Raw genomic sequence first — 19,411 nt, 5'->3', positions numbered from 1 at the left:
GTTTATTCACCATTGGATGTCCAGGTATGTGCCCACGTTAATAGTTGTGATATAGTACATGAGGCAAATTCATTATAAAGTGGGAGGCTCTAAGATGTGTTTTTTTTAATCCAGAACTTTCCTGATGATGATTTTGAGGAACTGCAAAGTGTTGAATAATGGAGAATGTAGGAGTGATCCACTCAGAGGTGGATTAACGCTGCACGGTTGTATACTATCAGCTCATTTCAAGAATGTGTGTAGTGCATTTTACCAGACTACAGAGGGTTATCCATAGCGCCTAGTTAAAGGTTTCTAATCATTCGCTTATTCAAAGCTGTCAACCTCTTGATTCAAAATTGCAGGTCATGTGTAGTCTTTACGAGGGTGAACCCATTAAGGTGAATACAGAAAAAAAATAATTTTTGAAGTTGTTTAAGGTTTAAAAGGCAGGTGACCCCTTAAAGTCTATTGAGGCATTTTGCTTGTTAGGTCAGTGAATACCAGGAAAAAGAGGGCAATATAACCAAATGGGGGTGAGTTGACAGATATTTTGTGTGTCCTGCAAGGTGCTAAAGGTTATGTCCATTAGCACTTGTACAGTGATAGAAAAGTGGCCACAGGTGTAGTTTGTTGAATTACTTCCAGTCCACAAAGCCCAAAGCACATGACCCATACGGATTGGAAGAGGGACTAGACAAGGCTGCCCTCTTTCCCCGTTACTTTTTAATATGTATATGGAACCACTGGCATATAAGCTGAGAACTAGCCAGAATATTATTCCATTCAGATGTAATGGATGGGAGAAAAAAATTGGTTTATATGCGGATGACCTTATCATCTTTTCAGGTGATCTAGAGTCATCATACACAGGAATTTGGTCTGAATTAGAAAATTTTGGTAGGGTTTCAGGATATTTACTTAACCAACAAAAGACATAATTATTGAAATCGAACACAAATTTCAAAAGTATCTACACAAAAAAAGAAATAAGGTATCTGGGGATACAGATAGCTCAAAATATTGATAAAATTGCACAGATAAACTTCGAAAAAGTGACAAAAAAAGTAAGCTCCCAATTACAAACTTGGGGAGCATTGCCTATCTCCTTTCTGGGCAAATCTAATTTATTAAAAATGTCAATCCTTCCTCAATATACATTTCTATTTAACACCATCCCCTTAGAGTTCCCAAGAGCTTGGTTTAGGAAGGTTCAAGGGCTTTTTTCAAGCTTTATATGGAGAAATAAGAGCCCGAGAATAACCCTGAGAAAACTGAGAAAAAAAAAGGAATATGGAGGTATTGCAACCCCTGATTTATACCTATATTTGTGTGCGTTCCAGTAAAAAAAATTCCGACAATTGATGATTGAAAGTTCTATGTTCTCGCCTCTTTATAAGGCGCTTACTTTTGACCTTTCTCAACAAGCTGGATGTTTCCTTCTAAGGTTTGGTCATCCAAAATTTTTCAAAAAAGTTAAATTGAAGATTTTGCTATCCGCAGTAAAGCTTTGGTCCCAGGTGAGCCGCCTTCTAAAAATTCCTTATTATAATGATATTACACCAGTTTGGGACTCTCCGGGGACGCCCTTGTGTCTGGAGGATGTTCTCGCAACTCCTTTGAGGAGATATGGAATTAATACCTGGGGTCAACTACTATTTGAGGCGGAACTTATATCCTGGTCCCACATATCTGTAATCTGTGAAGACCAGGTATCAAAATTTAAATACTATCAACTGCTAAGCTGGACAAAATCCTCTAGAAAAGATTTGGAAGGAAACTCGAACTTGGCTTTAAAGATATCCTCTCGACAAACACAAGTAAAAGAAGTGGCAGAATGGTACTGGCTACTTGCCCAAAATGGGGAAGAGGAGCAGGTCTCTTTCATGGAGACATGGAGGAAAGATCTACCGGATGAAGAGCTCGAAAATATAGGGCAAGTATCTATGTCTTCTTTATGGTCTTGTATAAATGCTGCCCCCTTAAAAAAGAATCATCTTTTCACAGTCCATAAGGCCTATTGGACTCCTCAGAGATTATCGAAAATGGGAAGCCGTGAAATCAAGAAATGCCCTAAGTGTGGAGAAGATAGGGCAAATGAGGTCCACATGTTCTGGAGCTGCCCAGTAATACACGTCTTTTGGAATAATGTGGGTAAGACCATATCAGATATTAAGGGTTCAGATATAAAATTAACAACTATGTCGGTAATTTGTGGGCTAATTCCAAGGGAAGCAGTTGGTGGGGTATTAACAAAAAGTCACCAAGCTTTGTTCTTTACCTTGATTCTACTAGCCCGAAGGGAGCTCTGTATTAAATGGATTTTCCCCTGCCCTCCCACGAAGGAGGAATGGATTCATTCCATTCAGAGGGTATCCTACCTAGATCAAGCTGGTGAAAGCACAAAAAAAACAAAATACTGGGAAATCTGGGATAAATGGGTGGAGACAGGAGTTAGCTACATATAAAGTTCCTCTTTTCTTTTTTTTTTTTTCTTTTTTTTTTCTCTTTTTTTCTCTCTCTCTTTTACTGTATTTTCATGATATCTGTTCTTGGTTTTGATCTTTGGGTCCAATGATTAAAAATATGCCCCACAAAAAAACCCTGAGGAGGGAATTGTGGCACTGCCAAACTCTCAAGATAAAGGTTGAGGCTCATATGAATATTTGAAGGTTCGGATCTGGAGCTAAAGGCATCCTTTTCTCCCCTCGGGGCATGACCAGACCGGTAAAAACTTGCCTTTAAACGTTCTAAAATGGGTCAGAGAAACCTCTCTATGAGTTGGAGCATATTTTGGTTAAATGAGGACTAAAAAAAAAACAAAAAAAAAAAAGCCCAAAGCACATTTTCACAGTCATTGGATGATGTCATCGGTGATGTGGTCAATAATAAAATTTAACATGTCATGAGTGATGCAATATGTGAGGTCATTCGCACATAAGTTATACTTAATTCACTAAACTGTAACTGCCACATTTCAGTGTGTTTTTTTTAAAATCTAAGCCCTTATCTTATTGCAACACATAACTATAATATAAATGTAACCATATATATATATATACAACAACAAATTGGAGAGTTCTCTCTTTAGAAAAACAACGGCAGGGAACAGTGTTCTCCATGCCAAAAGCTGCCATCCACAATCTCTGATTGACAGTATCCCGTTCGGAGAATTCCTCCGTGCCAAACGCAACTGCAGCACGGTCGAAAGCTTCGAAAGGGAGGTCAGTGTCATGACAAAGAGATTCCTAGAGAGAGGTTATTCGAACACTGTGATTAAGAAAGCCAAAGTTAAAGTCCAAGAAAGAACTAGAGCCTCATTACTCATTGAAAAAGAAACACAAGAAATTAGTGAAGATTCCGAAATCAGATTCATCACTACTTACAGTAAACAGGCACATGAGGTTAGAAAAAGCATCATCAAATTCTGGCCCGTTTTACATACAGACAATGACCTCACAAACAACATTGGAACTTTACCACAAATCACTTTTCGAAAAGCCAGATCTCTAAAGGATACTCTATGTAGAGCAGTGGTACCAACGGAAAATAAGAGTTTGGGGATCCAAGGGTTCTATCCTTGTCGTAATTGCAAGGCGTGTAGAAATAGCCGTCACATGAAAGAATGTGTTTTAACAGCTGATTGTAGACCATTCAAAATCACTAAACACACATCGTGTAACACAGAATTTGCAGTATATGCCCTTTTTTGCCCGTGTAACAAAGCGTACATTGGGAGCACAATTCATAAGGCGAAGAAAAGGGTATTAGAACATCTTCGTGCAATTAAGAACGGCGACAAACAATACCCCATGGCGAGACATTTTCAGAGCACACATAAACAGAATAATTCATTACTTAGTTTCTGTGTACTTGATTCAGTCAGACTTAACGAAAGGGGCGGGAATAGGGTACAAGACCTTAGACGCCTTGAATCAAAGCTTATCATTCAATACAAAACCTTAGTGCCTAACGGGCACAATTGTGATGAGGAAATGGAAGTCCATTTGGGGTAGCTTTTACTGTATTTTGTCCTGCAATGTTTACAGATGTTTTGTAGAATGATTTTTTGAACGTCTTTCCATCCGGTATAATATGCTTCATGATTTTATTGTACATATCCAATTTTCTATGATGTGTCCTATTGTGGTAGTTATTAGTATGTTTGTCTTAAGAGATTTTTTTAGTAACATGAATGTTCTTTTTTCTGTTCTTTTCTTTTTTCACAGAAACTGATTGACTCTTGGAAGAATTCAAAAAACTAAAGTAATGGTGGATTGTTGCCACAAATATGATTAAGTATCTGTTTGGTCAGGATGGGGTCATTAGTCTTTACCCACTTGGGTTGTATTTTGATACTGTAAAGTTATTAGGTATCTTATGCATGTCACGAAACAATTTTCCTAGAGATCCAGCGTCACCCTCGACGTATATTTATTGCAGCATTTAATTAATTTTTTGACCCACTTGGGTACAATTCATTAGTATTTTTAGCACGGAAATGTGCCATGAAGGAGGCTGTAGATAACGCTGTATTTATTTCAATACATGTGAGGGTTTTTTGCTGGGTCGTTAATGATTCGTATAATGACAGCATATTCAGGAGATTTACCATGTTTAGGCTTTTAGCCACACTCCTTGACCATTCCAAGATGGCGACTGTAAAAATAGGGAGTGAGTCAACTCTAACTCACACAGTCTGTTTTTTGTGTTTACACGTTTGTATTCAATGTACTTTATTTAAACAAAGTGATGAGAGGACTGCCACACTCGTGATCAAGGGATCTGTCCCGAAACGCGTCGAGTGGCCATTGTTTTGCACAATTAAATAGCGCATTTTGATCGAAAGTGTCCGTGGTTGCTGTCTTGGTTTCTCATGAACGGGAAAATCAGCATGAGTTGAATGTTTTGAGGTTCGCTTCCTCTCCACGGACCGCCATCGTAAGAGGCAAGGGAAAGGCGATTGTTTGGTTGCTTCCAGCGCCGACTTGTGAGATCTTGATATATATATATATATATATATATATATATATATTACCTACTGGCGGTCGCCAGTAGGTAGTTATAGTTAGGACCCCTTTTCCATAGGAAATCCGCAACATTCTATTTTGAATAACTTTGGCACCGGTCGATGAATCCTCGCAAATTTCTCAAAATAGGTGGGGCGCTACGCTCCGCTCCTACCCTGAAAGTCTCGGGGGGATACGTCAAGCGGGGGCTGAGATAAAAGGGGGGTCCCAAAACGCGTTTTTCCCATGCATTTTTCCATAGGACCTTTAGAACGAGCTACAGCCCGAACGGCTGAACAGAATTACTAGAAATTTGGCAGAGAGGTAGTCCCTATGTCAAGGAAGTGCCTTTTGTAGGTTTGGTGTAAATCTGTTCAGTAGATTCTGAGAAAATAGCCTTTAAATCAATATATATATCTGAGCCCGCTTACGGTACGCTTACCGTACGCTTACGGTAAGCTTACGGTACGCGTACGGTGGCGTGCGCGAGCGCGATTCTGATTGGCTGTTAGATCTTAGTAAACATTCGAATCGGCCGAAACCAGGAAGCGGCGGCCGCCATTTTGTGTGTTTCACTCAGAAAAAAAAGAGTGAAAACAAGAAAAGGGGGCAATGAGGAGAGTTACAGACCCCCTTACATTTGTGAGGGGGTCAAAGAAGGACTGTAAAGTACAAAGAAAACATTTATTGATTTTAAAAAAAATCACGGGGTACGCGTACGGTAAGCTTACGGTAAGCGTACGGTAGAAAAAAAAATAAAAAAATAAATGAAATTCAGATTTAAGTGTTTAGATATTAGGGGGCTCTAAAAAGAGCCGTTGTGTTTATGAAATGATTTTTTAGTGGTACCTACAAGTAAGTACCGATGCAGAGTCTAAGGTTCAAGAGGAAGACTCTGTTCCCTTCATCATTGAAGTGCACACCATCTCCTCTATAAATGTCTTGCATGTCATAACGCAAGTTGTTGTGGTAAATGGCACCCATACCATAGTCACGGAGGAAAGCAGAAACAGATTTGTTGACGTGCTTTCTTGCTTTGTCATCGCACCGCGTGCCCACCGTGCGTGCACGGCACTAACTGCGTAATATATATATATATATATATTTTTTTTTTTTCACTGAAACAAAGATTAAAGTAAGGTTATAGTTAGGTGAAAATGTCAGTTAAAACATGCCATTTTAAACATACAAAACCACTAGGCGGTGAACTTCGCTCCGTTCGTGGAGTTTTCTGCACTCCGCGGAGCTTGCAGAGTGGAGAAAACTCCGCTCTGTGTAGTGCAGCAGAGTTATTTCCTCACTCGCACTCGCCAACAGTAAGTTGGTGAGAGCGAACTGTAGCTCGGGTACAATTTCTACTCAAGCGGCTGAAGATCAGCGCGAATGGCAGTTCACACTGCACTCCGCCACTTGATGAACTCCACAGAGTTTTTTTGTCACTTTGCGGACTTCCATGTAACGAAGCTCCACAAACTCCACCCATGCCTGGTTATCTCAGGTAACTATAAATCGTGTCCTAAGGTAAATATAACTTGTGCTCCGCCATGCACAGTTTTGTCATCGATAATTTAACTGAAAATGTTGCAGTGAAATTATCAATGATGTCACAAGTGATGTAATATGCGGTGTAATTAGCAGTGCAAGGCAAGGAAGTGAGTTATAGTTACCTCAGGGTATGAGCTAAAACATAACGCATGTTAAAAGCATACAAGGGAGCACTTTTAAATATGTCCGTTCAGGATGCACACGTATTTTACGTCTTTTATATGCTTTTAACATGCAGGAGCATTTCACTTTAGTACATCAGTTTATACCATTGTACTCAAAATTAACAGTTTTAATAAATGTCTCTCAATATGGTGATATAACCTAATGTAAGGTGAAATATTCCCGCATATTTAAAGCATACAAGAGAGCACTTTTAAATATGTGAGCTCAGGATGCACACATCCTGAACTTACATATTTAAAGGTGCTCTAATGGCTTGAATGCTTTTAACATGCAGGGAGCATATCACTTAAGTACATCAGTTTATATCCCTATATTTAAAGGCATTTCTTAACAATTTGTATGCCTCTTATTATAGTGATATAAACAAATGTACTAAAGTAAAACTTTCCCACATAATAAAGGTATTCAGGAGGCAGCCCCCCTTTTGAATTCCACCAGCCGCCACTATAATGAGTACATGAATGTATGGTAATTGCACCAGACGTTGGGCTGTATCTTCTGGGAATGTTATACTTGCCACAAAAAAGCATACAACAGTCCTTTAACTCCACTCACTCTCTCTGTAGTACGTCTGTTACATATGCTGCATAGCTAGGTAAGTGTGACAGAATCCTGTGATGTCCCCCAGCTACTACTACCTGTGTTTTACTTATCCATTGTGTTAGGAAAGGCTGCTGTTGCAACCCGATTATTTCCTTTTTTGTGTGTGAATCTTGGTATAAAACCTTCTACAACACTAATGACGAAATTATGTAAATTACCAGATATTTCACATAATATCTGAGCAGAATTTACTTTTGATTTCATGTGTGAAACAAGCAGTTTTTGATATGAACTACACGACTTTGTAAAATGTTATAACCTAGCAATCAAGTGGCTCCATGTCATGCATAACACTGTCGGTCACTTCTAGCCTTTTATACAGCAGCCCCTTTGCCTGATCGGGTTTTGAGCCCGTAATGACAGTGTTAAAAGCAAAACTACAAGCCACACATACACACATAGGGCTGAAAGAGCTTCAGCCCCAGCACCCCCCCCCCCCTATCCGGTCTCAGCCCGGGCTGCAGCTGTGGGCTCCGCTGGGCAGTGTCTAGAGTCTTATCTCCGGCACGCCCAAGTTTGTTACAGGTCTTTAAAGATCATTTGCCTATTTACATACCTATGTAAACTGGTTAGCGAGGTTTCGGTTTTTTTCTGGTTCCAGTATCCCCTGGGCACCTACTCTGCCTATTCCTTACATTTGCGTTTTACTTTTACTGCCGTAGAGTGAGAATGCATTTCATGAAAAGAAATATAAAGTAGGGTTGCCCAAAGAAAAATACCAGCCATTTGTTGTCTAGGGACCCTGCAAAGGCCTCGTATTGACACTAAATAGGGTAATGAATAAAATATCTATTCATCTGTAATGTGACTTTTCTGTTGTTGTTCCTTTTAAGTATCAGTCATGGATTATTCAGGCAGCCCTAGAACAAAATTAAAAATGCTTTCTATTTAGATGTGCTTTTCCAAGTATGCACAGATAAGTGCTGGAAATAAGCTTTAGGTGACTGCTTATGTTTGTAATGTCTAGGGCATCAATATAATGAGCTGGCAACCCTAATCACAAGACTGGAAGTTTGTTGCACGATGAGCAAAATATTTAATTCCACCACCCTCGATCCCTGAACAAGGCCGGACTAGGAACGCAAACCGGCCTTGGCAATTGAGTCAGACCGGCCGTGGGGAAGGAGGTGGAGGCTGGGTGGGGTTGGGGGAGGCGCGTGGAAAACACTGCAGCTGCTTTTGGTACAGTGAGCCGGTATTGCAGCACTGCTGCAAAACCAGCACCATGTACCAAAAACGTCCCCCACCGGTCTAAAATCTGCCCCCACCCTTCCGACACACGAGAAAACACACAGTGCCTGCTACGGCCAGTCCGACCTTGTCCCTGAATAATGCCATAATAGCAATAGTTTAACTTATATCTGAAAACCTAAGTCAGCCCTCAGAAACATGCTGAGTTACTTCAAGTGTCTGGTATGCACCCTGCATTCAGACAACTCACTCCTCATTCTCGCCCTTCCCTGCACCCACAGCGATCACAATAAACTCACACTGATCACCATACACTGATCACCATGCACTCACACCATTCACCCTGCACTCACAATGACCACACAGCACTTATGTCACTCACCATGAACTCACACCGTTCTCCCTCCACTTACCCTGCGGTCACATGAGCACATCGCTCACTCTGCACTCACAGTGATCGCTCTGCACTCACAATGCACTTGCGCTGTTCACCCTGTACCTCACCCTGCAGTCACGCAAGCACACTACTCACCCCGCACTCATGTGACACTGTACTCACCTGTTCCCTTCACTGCTGACTCTGCAATCTCACTCAAACAAGCACATCACTAACCATACATTAATTCATCCCACTCTGCACTTACATCCGCACCCAAATTCATATTGTCAACTCACTCACCCTGCAGTCACTCCTCTCACCCTGTTGCATCGCTCAACCTGCACTAACATGGGCACTCCTGTCATCCACACAGCCCAGAGGGTTAATGTGCCTGCTACAAAGAATGTGTACCATGCAGATCACAGAACTGAGTGTGAGTAAACTACAAGTAGCCCTGTAAAAAAAATGACATGTTTGTCGGCAAGGGGCTATAGAAAGATGAGGTGCATTGTTGGCGAGTGGTAGTGAGGGAATTGATGGAGAAGGAGGAAATGGGGGAAGGGGCGCCAAAAAAGACTGTTGCACTGTACGCGACCAGTGCTTGGGCCAGCACTGGCAGCGAGTGCCCCCCCCCCCGAAGTTCTGGCCTAGTTGCACCCCTGCAATGAAGTATTAAATTGGCTGAAAAGCCAGGACTGGCAGATGATATGTCATAAAGCCACTCTGCAGACCTGTGAAATACAAAATAAAATGTAGTTCTTCACTTTCTGCCTTTTCTTCTTGTAAGCCATCAAGGAGTAAACAGCCCAAGGGTGAGAGGGCGGGGGTCCCTTTTCAAATGCCAATGCCAGCATCTCACTGCTAATAGACAAACATCAACACTCCTTAGAAAAATTAAATGTGTATACCACAACGGTAGCCCATCCTCAGGTGGGGCGCTGTAACACCGTTTTGATGTGCCCTGCTTGAAACACGTGCGAGCGGCTCCACGACGGCCGCCTGTGACTCCACACTGTAACAAGCACATTACATCACTTTCACAGACTCTAAAGAGGTCCTAAGGCGGTATGAGGCACCTTACGAAATAAGTCAAAGGCGTAGTACATGGCTGGTGAACAAGCTGAGGGCTTCATAGTCTTACCTTGCTAACGAGCTCCACCCGGAGGCAGTCTGAGTAATACAGGCTTTCGTGGTCTGGGCTAAACGTGACAGTCAATTCTTGGCTATTCCCTGGATCAATGGCTCCCTCTACTGGAGAGACGCTGAATACACTTAGGCCACTGTAGTTCTGAGTACCTGTGGAACGAAAAACAATTCTTCGGTCAGGCATTATCAATGATAGATACACTAAAGTGAAAGGTGAAACGACAATGAAGATAGTGTTTTATGAAGCCTACACGTTTGAAAATAATAAGCGTAAAATGACGATCTTAGGGTTCTGTCTGAGGATAAAAAGGTTGAGCAGCGGCTGAGTATCACAAGCATTGCATTCAAATTCTTCCGTTGTTTCCCATTATGCGGGGGTTTCTGCACCAACTGTAGAGTTCAGCCCTACTTTTTTTTGGCTGTACATGTTTTCCGCGTACCAACCAGTAGAGTAGTGCCATTGGCCATAATACACAACAAAATAAGTTAATCACACCTCTCCCTGTGCCTGCTGCACGGAGCATGCCCATATGCTCGACTGAAATGTGCAGCCATAAATATTTGCTGTTCTGCATTATGAGGCCTTGCAGCACATCAGCAAAGTTAACTTCAGCTCACTGTGTAATTCAGCGAGAGAGGGATGGGGAATGTGAGCGAGCACAACATTTGAAGTAATGTGCACGCTCACGCTTCCACCACCCCTATCTTGCTCAATGAAAGGACAGAAATAACTGTGCTGACACACTGAGCCACTCAATGTGCAGAACTGCAGTTATTTAAAAAAAAAAAAAAAGGAACGAGGCAGCGTTCTGCTATGGTAGCTGAATTTGTAGGGCGCTCATATCTCCCCTAGGAGGATCCTGGCTCTAGAGGTGCACGCCGGGTCCAAGCTGGGGCTTAGTTAAAGAGCCAAGTTTTGAGTCTTTTTTGCACAACTCAAGGACAGAGCTACCAGGTCTGATACGCAGGGAGAGATCGTTCCACGATTTAGGAGTGAGGTACGAAAAAGTGTGACTGCTGAATCCAGCTCTGCAGAAGCGGGGTGCGTGAGCCAGCAGGAGGTTGGTCAAGCGGAGAGTTCTGGATGGTGTGTGGAAGCAAAGCTGCTGTTCAGGTAGGTGGGGCCTAGGGTGTGGTGCACCTTGTATCTATGTGTGAAAAATATGTAGGGTGCTTGCTTGTGAATGGAAAGCAAAGACAGATTTTTGAGGTGGAGAGGGGATGGTTGGAAAGTGAGTTTGGCAGCTTTATTTTGGAGGGTCTGGAGGTGTCTGGTGAGGTGAGCGGAGATTCCTGCATACAGTGTTGCCGTAGTAGAGTTTGCTGGTGATCAGGGCTTGGCTGGTTGTGCTTATGAGGATGCTGAGGGTGTGGAAACAGGAGGACTTTGCTGTGTTGATTCGGTTGGTTATTGAGAGTCGTTTGCCACTACTATTCCAAGTTCAGCTGACCACCAATCTGGAGTCCAGAGAGGAAACAAGTTACTTACCTGTAACTACAGTTATCCAGTATTGGTATCTTTCATAGATTCACTATCTGAATCATTCCCCGTCGTCATGGTGGGTGTCCCACGGTACATAAATAACAAAGTAGTAAATAGTATATCTCCATGGGCTATTAAGGTAGTATCCATATACTCTAGCCTATTAGTCTCCTTTTACAACAAGCACTTGCAATGCAATAGGTCTCGCATTTATAGGAGTTTGAGCTATTGGCATTGTAAATGACAATGCTTTTTATTTAAGTTTGTTTTTTTTAAAACATAAATAAAAGGCACTGTCATTTATAATGCCAATAGCTCAAACTTGTATAACTGCGAGACCTTTTGCATTGCAAATGCTTGTTTTCCAAAGCATTCTGGGAAAGATGCCAACTAGAGCAAACTGTTAAAGAACACAGAGTGTAGAGGGACGCGAAAGAAGGATTGCAGGCTTTGAGGAAGAGGAGGGCCACGGACAGAGATCATGCGGTGAGAAACAGGAGGGGCAAAGGCAGATATGGAAGACGACGATCCACGAAAGAGGTCAAGCCGTGGGGAGGCGGGGAGGCACAGGCAGAGAGCAGACACAGAGCAAGGGGAGAGGAGGCGACAGGCAGCCAGAAACAGGAGGGGCACAGACAGCATGAAGGGCAGAGGGAGCTAGATTGTAGGCGCTATGAAAGAAGGAGACGAGTTCAAACATTGGGAGACTGTGGAGAGAGGCACTGTTCAGGGCAAAGATATGTATTTAAAGGAGACACAGGCAGAAAGAGGTGAAACCAGGAAGAGGCCGAGGACAGATAGGGGGAAGGGGACAGGAAGTGTGAAAACAGAGTATGGAAGGGGCAAAGATGCACGGGCAGGGAGAAGAGTGGCAGAGGCGGTGAGAAAAGGGGAACAGGTAAGCGAAAGGCAAAAACAAAGTGTGCGGGGAGGGGGAAGGGAAACATGCATGTCCAGGACAAGCAGGGTTGTGCAGAAAGTGCCGATTATGCGTGACAGGCACCGCCACAGCTCCGCCCCTCAGGCTCCGGCTCACATTTCACTTTAGTTCCTGTCCAAGCGATTCAGTTATAGCTAAAAAAACAAGCATTGGCCGGGATGCCTTTTGTTCCCGTCCATGTGCAGTACACGTCATGGCAAAAGTTACGTATGCGTGTACGGTCAGCGGTAAAAACAAGGCAGTGAGCGATTGGCTAAAATGCAGACAGAAAAACAGTATTTGCAGGGATCACTTGATCGCTGTGCAGGCTAACGCTTTGAAATATAATTCAAATCAATATTTTCGGAAAAATCTTTGCATATAAAAATGGTGTATAGCAGCTAGCCAGTGTATAAACCACGGTCAAAGATCTGCAAAATATGCAGCTAACAGACAACCAAACTTTAGAAATGGACACATCACAAAGCACCCTGCACCACACACGCACCACACACACCACCCACCCCTCGGTGATCCGCAACGGTTAAGCCTCACCTCCATGCGCGGCTAGCCGAAATAAACAACAAGCAGGTGAGCTTAACTAGCCCAGGTGCAGTAGTCACTGCACCTAAAACGCAAAGTGGATAGGTGTACAACCACAGTATCACGACACTATACTGGTGTACACCTCGTGAAGTAGATGCGCGGAAATGACTGCGGTCTGCGGGAGGCGGGAGTCTCCTATATGACGTGGTTGTGATGTAATTGCGCACTGCGTCCTCTGCCATAGGTCGACTCTCAAATGTCGTGCTCCAATTATCGTTCTCTTGCAGTCACTGCTATCCGATCCAAATAACTACTGTCAGGTGGGTTTATACGAGGTAGTCGATGACGGCAATATCCTGACAGGTTTTTAACAGGTTTATAACAAGCCCGGCGGAGCGTGGCGCGCGCGCTTGGGGGCGGGGGAGCGGACCCTTTGAAGTGCTCCCAAAAGGCGGATTGCATGGCGGCACGATGTGCGTGATTGTGCGCGTGCTAGCCATGCAATCCGCTTTTTGGGAGCACTTTTCAAACCCGCTCTCTATAGTCTCGCTTTGCGATCGCTTACGCGATAGCAAGGCGAGACCTAAAAAGGACCAAACTGAAAAACCTAACCAACAGCAGCCAGCACCCTTTAGAACCTTCCCAAGAGAGGCTGAGTACACATATGCACATATATGCATAACATGCCAACATATATATATGTTCGTCAAAAAAGCACCTTTGTGGACGGTGGGTAGTGCTAAAATAATCCTAAATGCAACATTAATCTATAGATCAATGGTTTGAACATGGCACAGTGCATAGAATATTTGCAGTATTAACAAGCAAAGGAGAAAACAAGTATGCATAGACATATTCAAGAAACATATACTGCGTCCAAAACATCAGCTAATAAAACCTCTCTTGAAAGAGGCTTAACTTAACAAAATAGGTTCCTTAATACTGCCTGTCCCACGGACGCGTCAGCACGCTGCGATGACTCCAGGCAGTAATGCTGCGTAAACGTGTGCGTCGTTTTCCACGTCGCAGCTCTGCAGATTTTTTCAAGTGGCACTCAGGCAAATAAAGCAGTTGATGCTGATACTGCTCTAGTGGAGTGCGCTCTCACAGTCCTTGGTAATGGCTTGCCATCCTTGTCATGGCAAAATTGTATTGCGCTTGCTATCCACCTGGCTATTGTAGCTTTAGAGACAGCAGTGCCTTGACAGCTTTGACCATAAGCTATGAATAACTGATTTGATTTTCGTATGTATTTAGTCCTTTGTAAATAAAATTTAAGACATCTCTTCAAGTCTAGAGTATGGAGTGCTCTTTCTGCAGGTGTGGAAGGGTTAGGGAAAAAAGTTCTCAGAATGGCTGGCTCATTCAAATGGAATTGCGAAAGAACTTTTGGGATGAACTTGGGGTTTGTCCTCAGAATGACCATCTGATCAGTGAAGCGTAAGAACGGATGGGATATGGTAAAAGCCTGTATTTCACTAACCCTTCATGTTGAAGTAAGAGCTAGAAGAAGGGTGAGTTTCCAGGTTAAGTACTTCAACTCTGCCTTGTGAATGGGCTCAAATGGCTGTTTTAGCAATTGAGGTAACACCACATTAAGTTGCCATTCCGGGGGTGGTGCTCTGATGGGTGGGACAGCTCTAAACAGTCCTTTCATAAATTGATTTACGACTCTTGAGGACCATAAAGGTGGAGTATGTGGCGATCGTCTGTATCTTGATACTGCAGTCAGATGAACTCTAACTGATGAGTGTGCAAGACCAGACTTTGCTAAAGAAAGCAAATAAGGTAGGACTTCTTCTGGAGCAGAGAGAAAGGGATGTACTTCATTGCGTTTGCACCATAAACAAAAACGCTTCCACTTAAGCCTTAAGGGAATCTGCTTGCGAAGAATCAGCATTTGGAGTTGATCTGGGTCGCAAACAGGTCCAGCGCTGGTTTTCCTTAGATTGCAAATGTCTTGTCCAGCTGTTCTTGTTCCAACTCCCATTCGTGACAGCTGTCATTCGTTCTGCTCAGAGTATCTGCTAAGGTATTCCAGAGAACCGGGACATGTTCTGCTGTCAAGGAAATTCGGTGGAGCGTCAGCCAGTTCCAGAACTGCTGTACGTCCTGTGACAGAGTGAGAGATTTCGTGCCTCCTTGTTTGTTGATATAAAACATGCTTGTGGAGTTGTCCGTCCGGATCAACACCGACGACCCCTGTATTCGAGGAAGGAAAGCCTGAAGAGATAGGAAAATGGCTTCAATTCCAACCTGTTTATATGCATTTGCTACTGAGCCAAGGACCACTTCCCTTGCACTTGCAGGTCCTGTAAGTGTCCTCCCCTGCCTTCCATAGAAACATCTGTTGTTACTATGTAATCTGGGATGACCGGAAGAAAAGATTGGCCTTGGGACAGATGTGATTTCTGAGTCCCCCATCGTAGAGCCTCTCTCATCCGTGGAGTGACATTGACCACATCGTCGAATGAACCTGTGGTTTGCATCCATTGATGCTGTAGTTCCTCTTGAAGAGGCCTCATGTGCAAGCGAGTAAGCGGCACAAGATCTATTGCTGAAGAGAGCATTCCCAGTAGAGATTTGTACACTCTCACAGAAACGCACTTTTTTCTGGACAGTTTGAGTGCCAATGCTTGTAACCTTTGTTGTCTTTCTTGGGAAAAGCTTTGTTCCGGATGGTTTCCAATCTGGCACCCAGGACTGTCATTATCCGGTTCGGTAGGATCGAAGATTTTTGGAAATTGATTGAGAGACCCAATTCGTGAAAAAGAGTGAGGCAATCGTCTATTGCATTTTTCACTAGGTGTGAAAATAGTGCCTTTAGCAGCCAGTCGTCGAGGTAAGGGAATACCTGGTGACCTTTGCTTCGCAAGGCTGCTGCCACTGAAGTTAAACATTTTGTGAACGTCCGTGGAGCCGATTTGAGGCCAAATGGTAGGACTCGGAATTGATAGTGGGTACCAGCCACTGTGAACCGTAGGAATTTCCTGTGCTTCGGATGAATAGGGACATGAAAGTATGCATCCTCGAGATCCAATGAAGTCATGAAATTGCCACTGTTGAGGCGTCGTAGGATGTCTGAAAGTGTGACCATCCTGAATGTTTTACTCTTTAGGAATTTGTTCAATTTTCTGAGGTCTAGGATAGGCCTCCACTCTCCCGACGTTTTGCAAATGAGAAAGAATCGGGAGTAGAAGCATTTCGTTCTCTGGGAAAAAGGGACCTTTTCTATTGCCCCTTTTTGAAGCATGATCCTTGCTTCTTTTTTGAGTAAGTGAAGGCGAGGGGGGTGCGATACCCAGGGAGGGGTATTGGGAGGTATTTGAATGAATTCCAAAGTGTGGCCATAAGAGATGAGATCTAGGACCCACTTGTCTGAAGTGATGTCCTGCCACTGGTTGATATGTTCGGAGAATTTAGCACCATTCAGGGGGAAAGGAAAAGCAGCTGGTACCCTGCTGCAATCACTGCTTGCGGCCGGTGTCACGGCCTTGAGATCCTGGCTTTCGTCTGGAGCCTTGCCTAGAGAAACCAGCTGTAGTCGCTTGGCGGTAGGGTTGCTGCTGATATCCCTGTCGATATTGCGGCTGGTAGGTCTGGTAGGACTGGGAAAGCTGGTAAGTCCCCCTATAATTTGAGAAACCCCTACCTTGAGCTCCCCGAAAGGGCACCTTGCGGTACTGAAGGGTTCCAAGCACCTTAGCAGTATCAGTATCTTTTTTAATGGCGGTAAGCACCTCATCAATATGGCTGCCAAATTGGCTGTCGCCATCATAGGACATAGCCAAGATTTTGGTCTGAACTTCTGTGCGGAAATTTGTTGCTTTTAACCAACCTTGTTGTCCTAAAACGGCAGCACCAGCTAACTGCCGGAAACCAGTTGTGTCAATGTCCATAGCAATGTCAATTATTTCTGATGCTGCTCTTTCTTCTTCTGTGAGTATTTTAAGAAACTCCTCTTTACTATCTTCCGGAATTACATCCTTCATCGTACCGATATTGGACCACATTTGCCTATCATAACGTGCCAAAATGGCCAAAGAGTTAGCAGCCCTAACTGAGACTGCTGTCATTGATAAAAATCTTTTTCCAATTGAATTAAGGCACCGACCCTCCTTGTCTGGTGGAGAAATGTTAGGTGTAGACAGATTTTTTGATCGTCTCTGGGCTGCCTGAGAGATCACAGAGTCAGGCTTGGGGTGAGTTGTTGGACACGCAGGAGAACCCTCAGGGGCTCTATGTTTTTTGTACAACCTTGGTAGCACAAGAACTACGGAAGTTGGCGCCTTCATGACTTTGATTCCTTCCTGCCAAATATGATCAATTATAGGTATTGATCTGACTGTCTCTCTTGCTTGGTCTTTAAAATCATTGAGGAAACAGTCCAATTGATGCACAATTGTTGGAAGGTGAAATCTTCTAGCGGCTCTGTCTATAATATTATGGAATCCTCCGATATCCTCCGGAGGTGAGTCTGAAGGATGATGAGGCAGTGGGGATGACATTGGTGCTATGTAGTCATCCCACTCATCAGTGGGTGGAAGAGGGTCTGGTATCTCTCCTTCCTCCTGCTCATCATCAGATGTTGTAGGGCCTTCTCCGGGAGGAAGAGGAGTCATGGGACATGGTGCCAACCCAGGAGTGGCAGGAGGTGGAGGTAGCGGTGTTTGAGGAGCTACCTGCAGAGGTGGAGGAGCTACGAAATTATCCTCTTGAGGAGAAAACCTTCTTTTAAAATCTGCCAACATATTCTGAAGATATAGAATTAATGTCGGAGGAAATTGTGCAGGCTGCTGCCTAGGCTGCTCAAAATACTTGTATTGCTGATACTGAGCATGAGGGGCCGGATAATGCTGGTAATACTGCTCTTCATGTTCATAGTCATCATCCTCCTCTTGATACTTAATGTGAAGCTCAGAAGGACTACGTGCCGCTCAAAACTGGCCTCATCCGTATCCTCTACATCCAAAAGATGTCTGGGAGGTAGCGGAGAAATCTTTGGTGTCCTGAATTGGCTTTGTGTAGATTGCTGGAACGGGGTTGTCGGACCTGCATATAAAACTGGATTTTTTTGAGGTTGGTGTTGTCGTCGACGGAGAAATTCTCGTCGACGGGGACGTCATCGACGGTAAAGCAATGATAGTCGACGGTATTGCCATAGCCGGTGGGATCGCGTCAATGGAACAGTTTCAGTCGACGACACAACTGTGTCGTCGTCAACGGTGGTTTCGTTGTCGGCTGTCTCGTCGTCGACGGTGGTGTCATCAGCGATGTCTTTGTCGACGATGGCTTCGTCGACAGGCTCGTCGACGATGAGGTCTTCACTCTCGTCAACGGTGTAGTCGTCGACGAAAAAGGCAACGTCGACGGTATAGATCATTTTATACTTGCCGTCGATGTGGTTAACGATGTTGACGAGAGAGTCACTGTTGTCGTCGTTGAAGTAGGTACTGGCGTCGACGGTGAACTTGACGCTGAAGAAGATTTGTGGCCAGTTTTACCTCTGGAATGGCTAGATGACTCTGGTTTTCTCTTTAATGTTCCTGAAAACTGAGGGGATCCAATCCCTGAGGAGTCTTTGGGGTGTTTCTCCTGTGTAAGAGATTCCTTGGTCAAGTGAGAGACTTTAGAATGCTTCTTTCTCTCTTCAGGTTGACCCTCAGGCGACCTGGGCCTCTTGTGTGACATAGAGGACATGTCGCTATCCAGATCAGAGGAAGCATACTACTTCTTTTTTAGCCATATTTGTAGTCTTCCCTCTCTATCCCTCAGGGTCTTGGTTGAGAAGGTGCGGCATATCTTACATTGTTTTGTCTCATGGCTGGGATAGAGACAATAAATACAATCCTTGTGTGCATCGTCCACATGCACTCTCTTCTTCCCACAGGATTTACAAACTCTAAATAATCCTTTTTTATAAGACATTCTTCTAAAAGAAATTCAAAGTAGACTTATCTGAGAAAACTGAAGAAACTGAGCAGAGTTCAGGAAGAGTCCCTTACACAACGAAGTGCGGTGAAAATCTGAGGAACTCAGCTTCTCTTGGGAAGGTTCTAGAGGGTGCTGGCAGCTGATTGGTTAGGTTTCTCAGTTTGGTCCTTTTTGTAAAAGGAGACTAATAGGCTATAGAGTATATGGTTGCTACCATAAAAGACTATGGAGATATACTATTTACTGTTTACTACTTCGTTATTTATGTACCTTGGGACTCGCACCACGATGACGGGGACTGATTCAGGCATGAGAATCTATGAAAGATACCCCAATACTGGATAAAGGTGTCGTTCCTGAAGTGAACCGATTACGTTTTGTAGGAGTTGAGCTTAAGGCAGTTGGCTTTCAGCTGGATGCAACTTTGGTCATGCAGGTAGAGAAGGTGGTCCAGCTGTGGATGTTGTAGTCAGAAAGGGAGAGGATGAGTT

General features: G+C 43.7%; 1 protein-coding gene across 2 annotated transcripts in view; it reads right to left on the bottom strand.

The window, feature by feature from the left end:
- The window catches only part of CFAP74 (cilia and flagella associated protein 74), a 927,349-nt gene that overhangs the window by 126,629 nt on the left and 781,309 nt on the right, over nt 1-19,411 (bottom strand). For both annotated transcript variants that reach the window (XM_085609345.1, XM_085609347.1), the window contains exon 36: nt 10,034-10,188. In XM_085609345.1, coding sequence (XP_085465471.1) covers nt 10,034-10,188 — 155 coding nt within the window. The remainder of the gene's footprint in view (nt 1-10,033; nt 10,189-19,411) is intronic.

This window comes from Triturus cristatus, chromosome 1_2 (assembly GCF_964204655.1).
Source record: "Triturus cristatus chromosome 1_2, aTriCri1.1, whole genome shotgun sequence".
NCBI lineage: Eukaryota > Metazoa > Chordata > Amphibia > Caudata > Salamandridae > Triturus > Triturus cristatus.
Note: the sequence above shows the minus strand (reverse complement) of the source record. Positions and strands in the feature narration are given on the sequence as shown.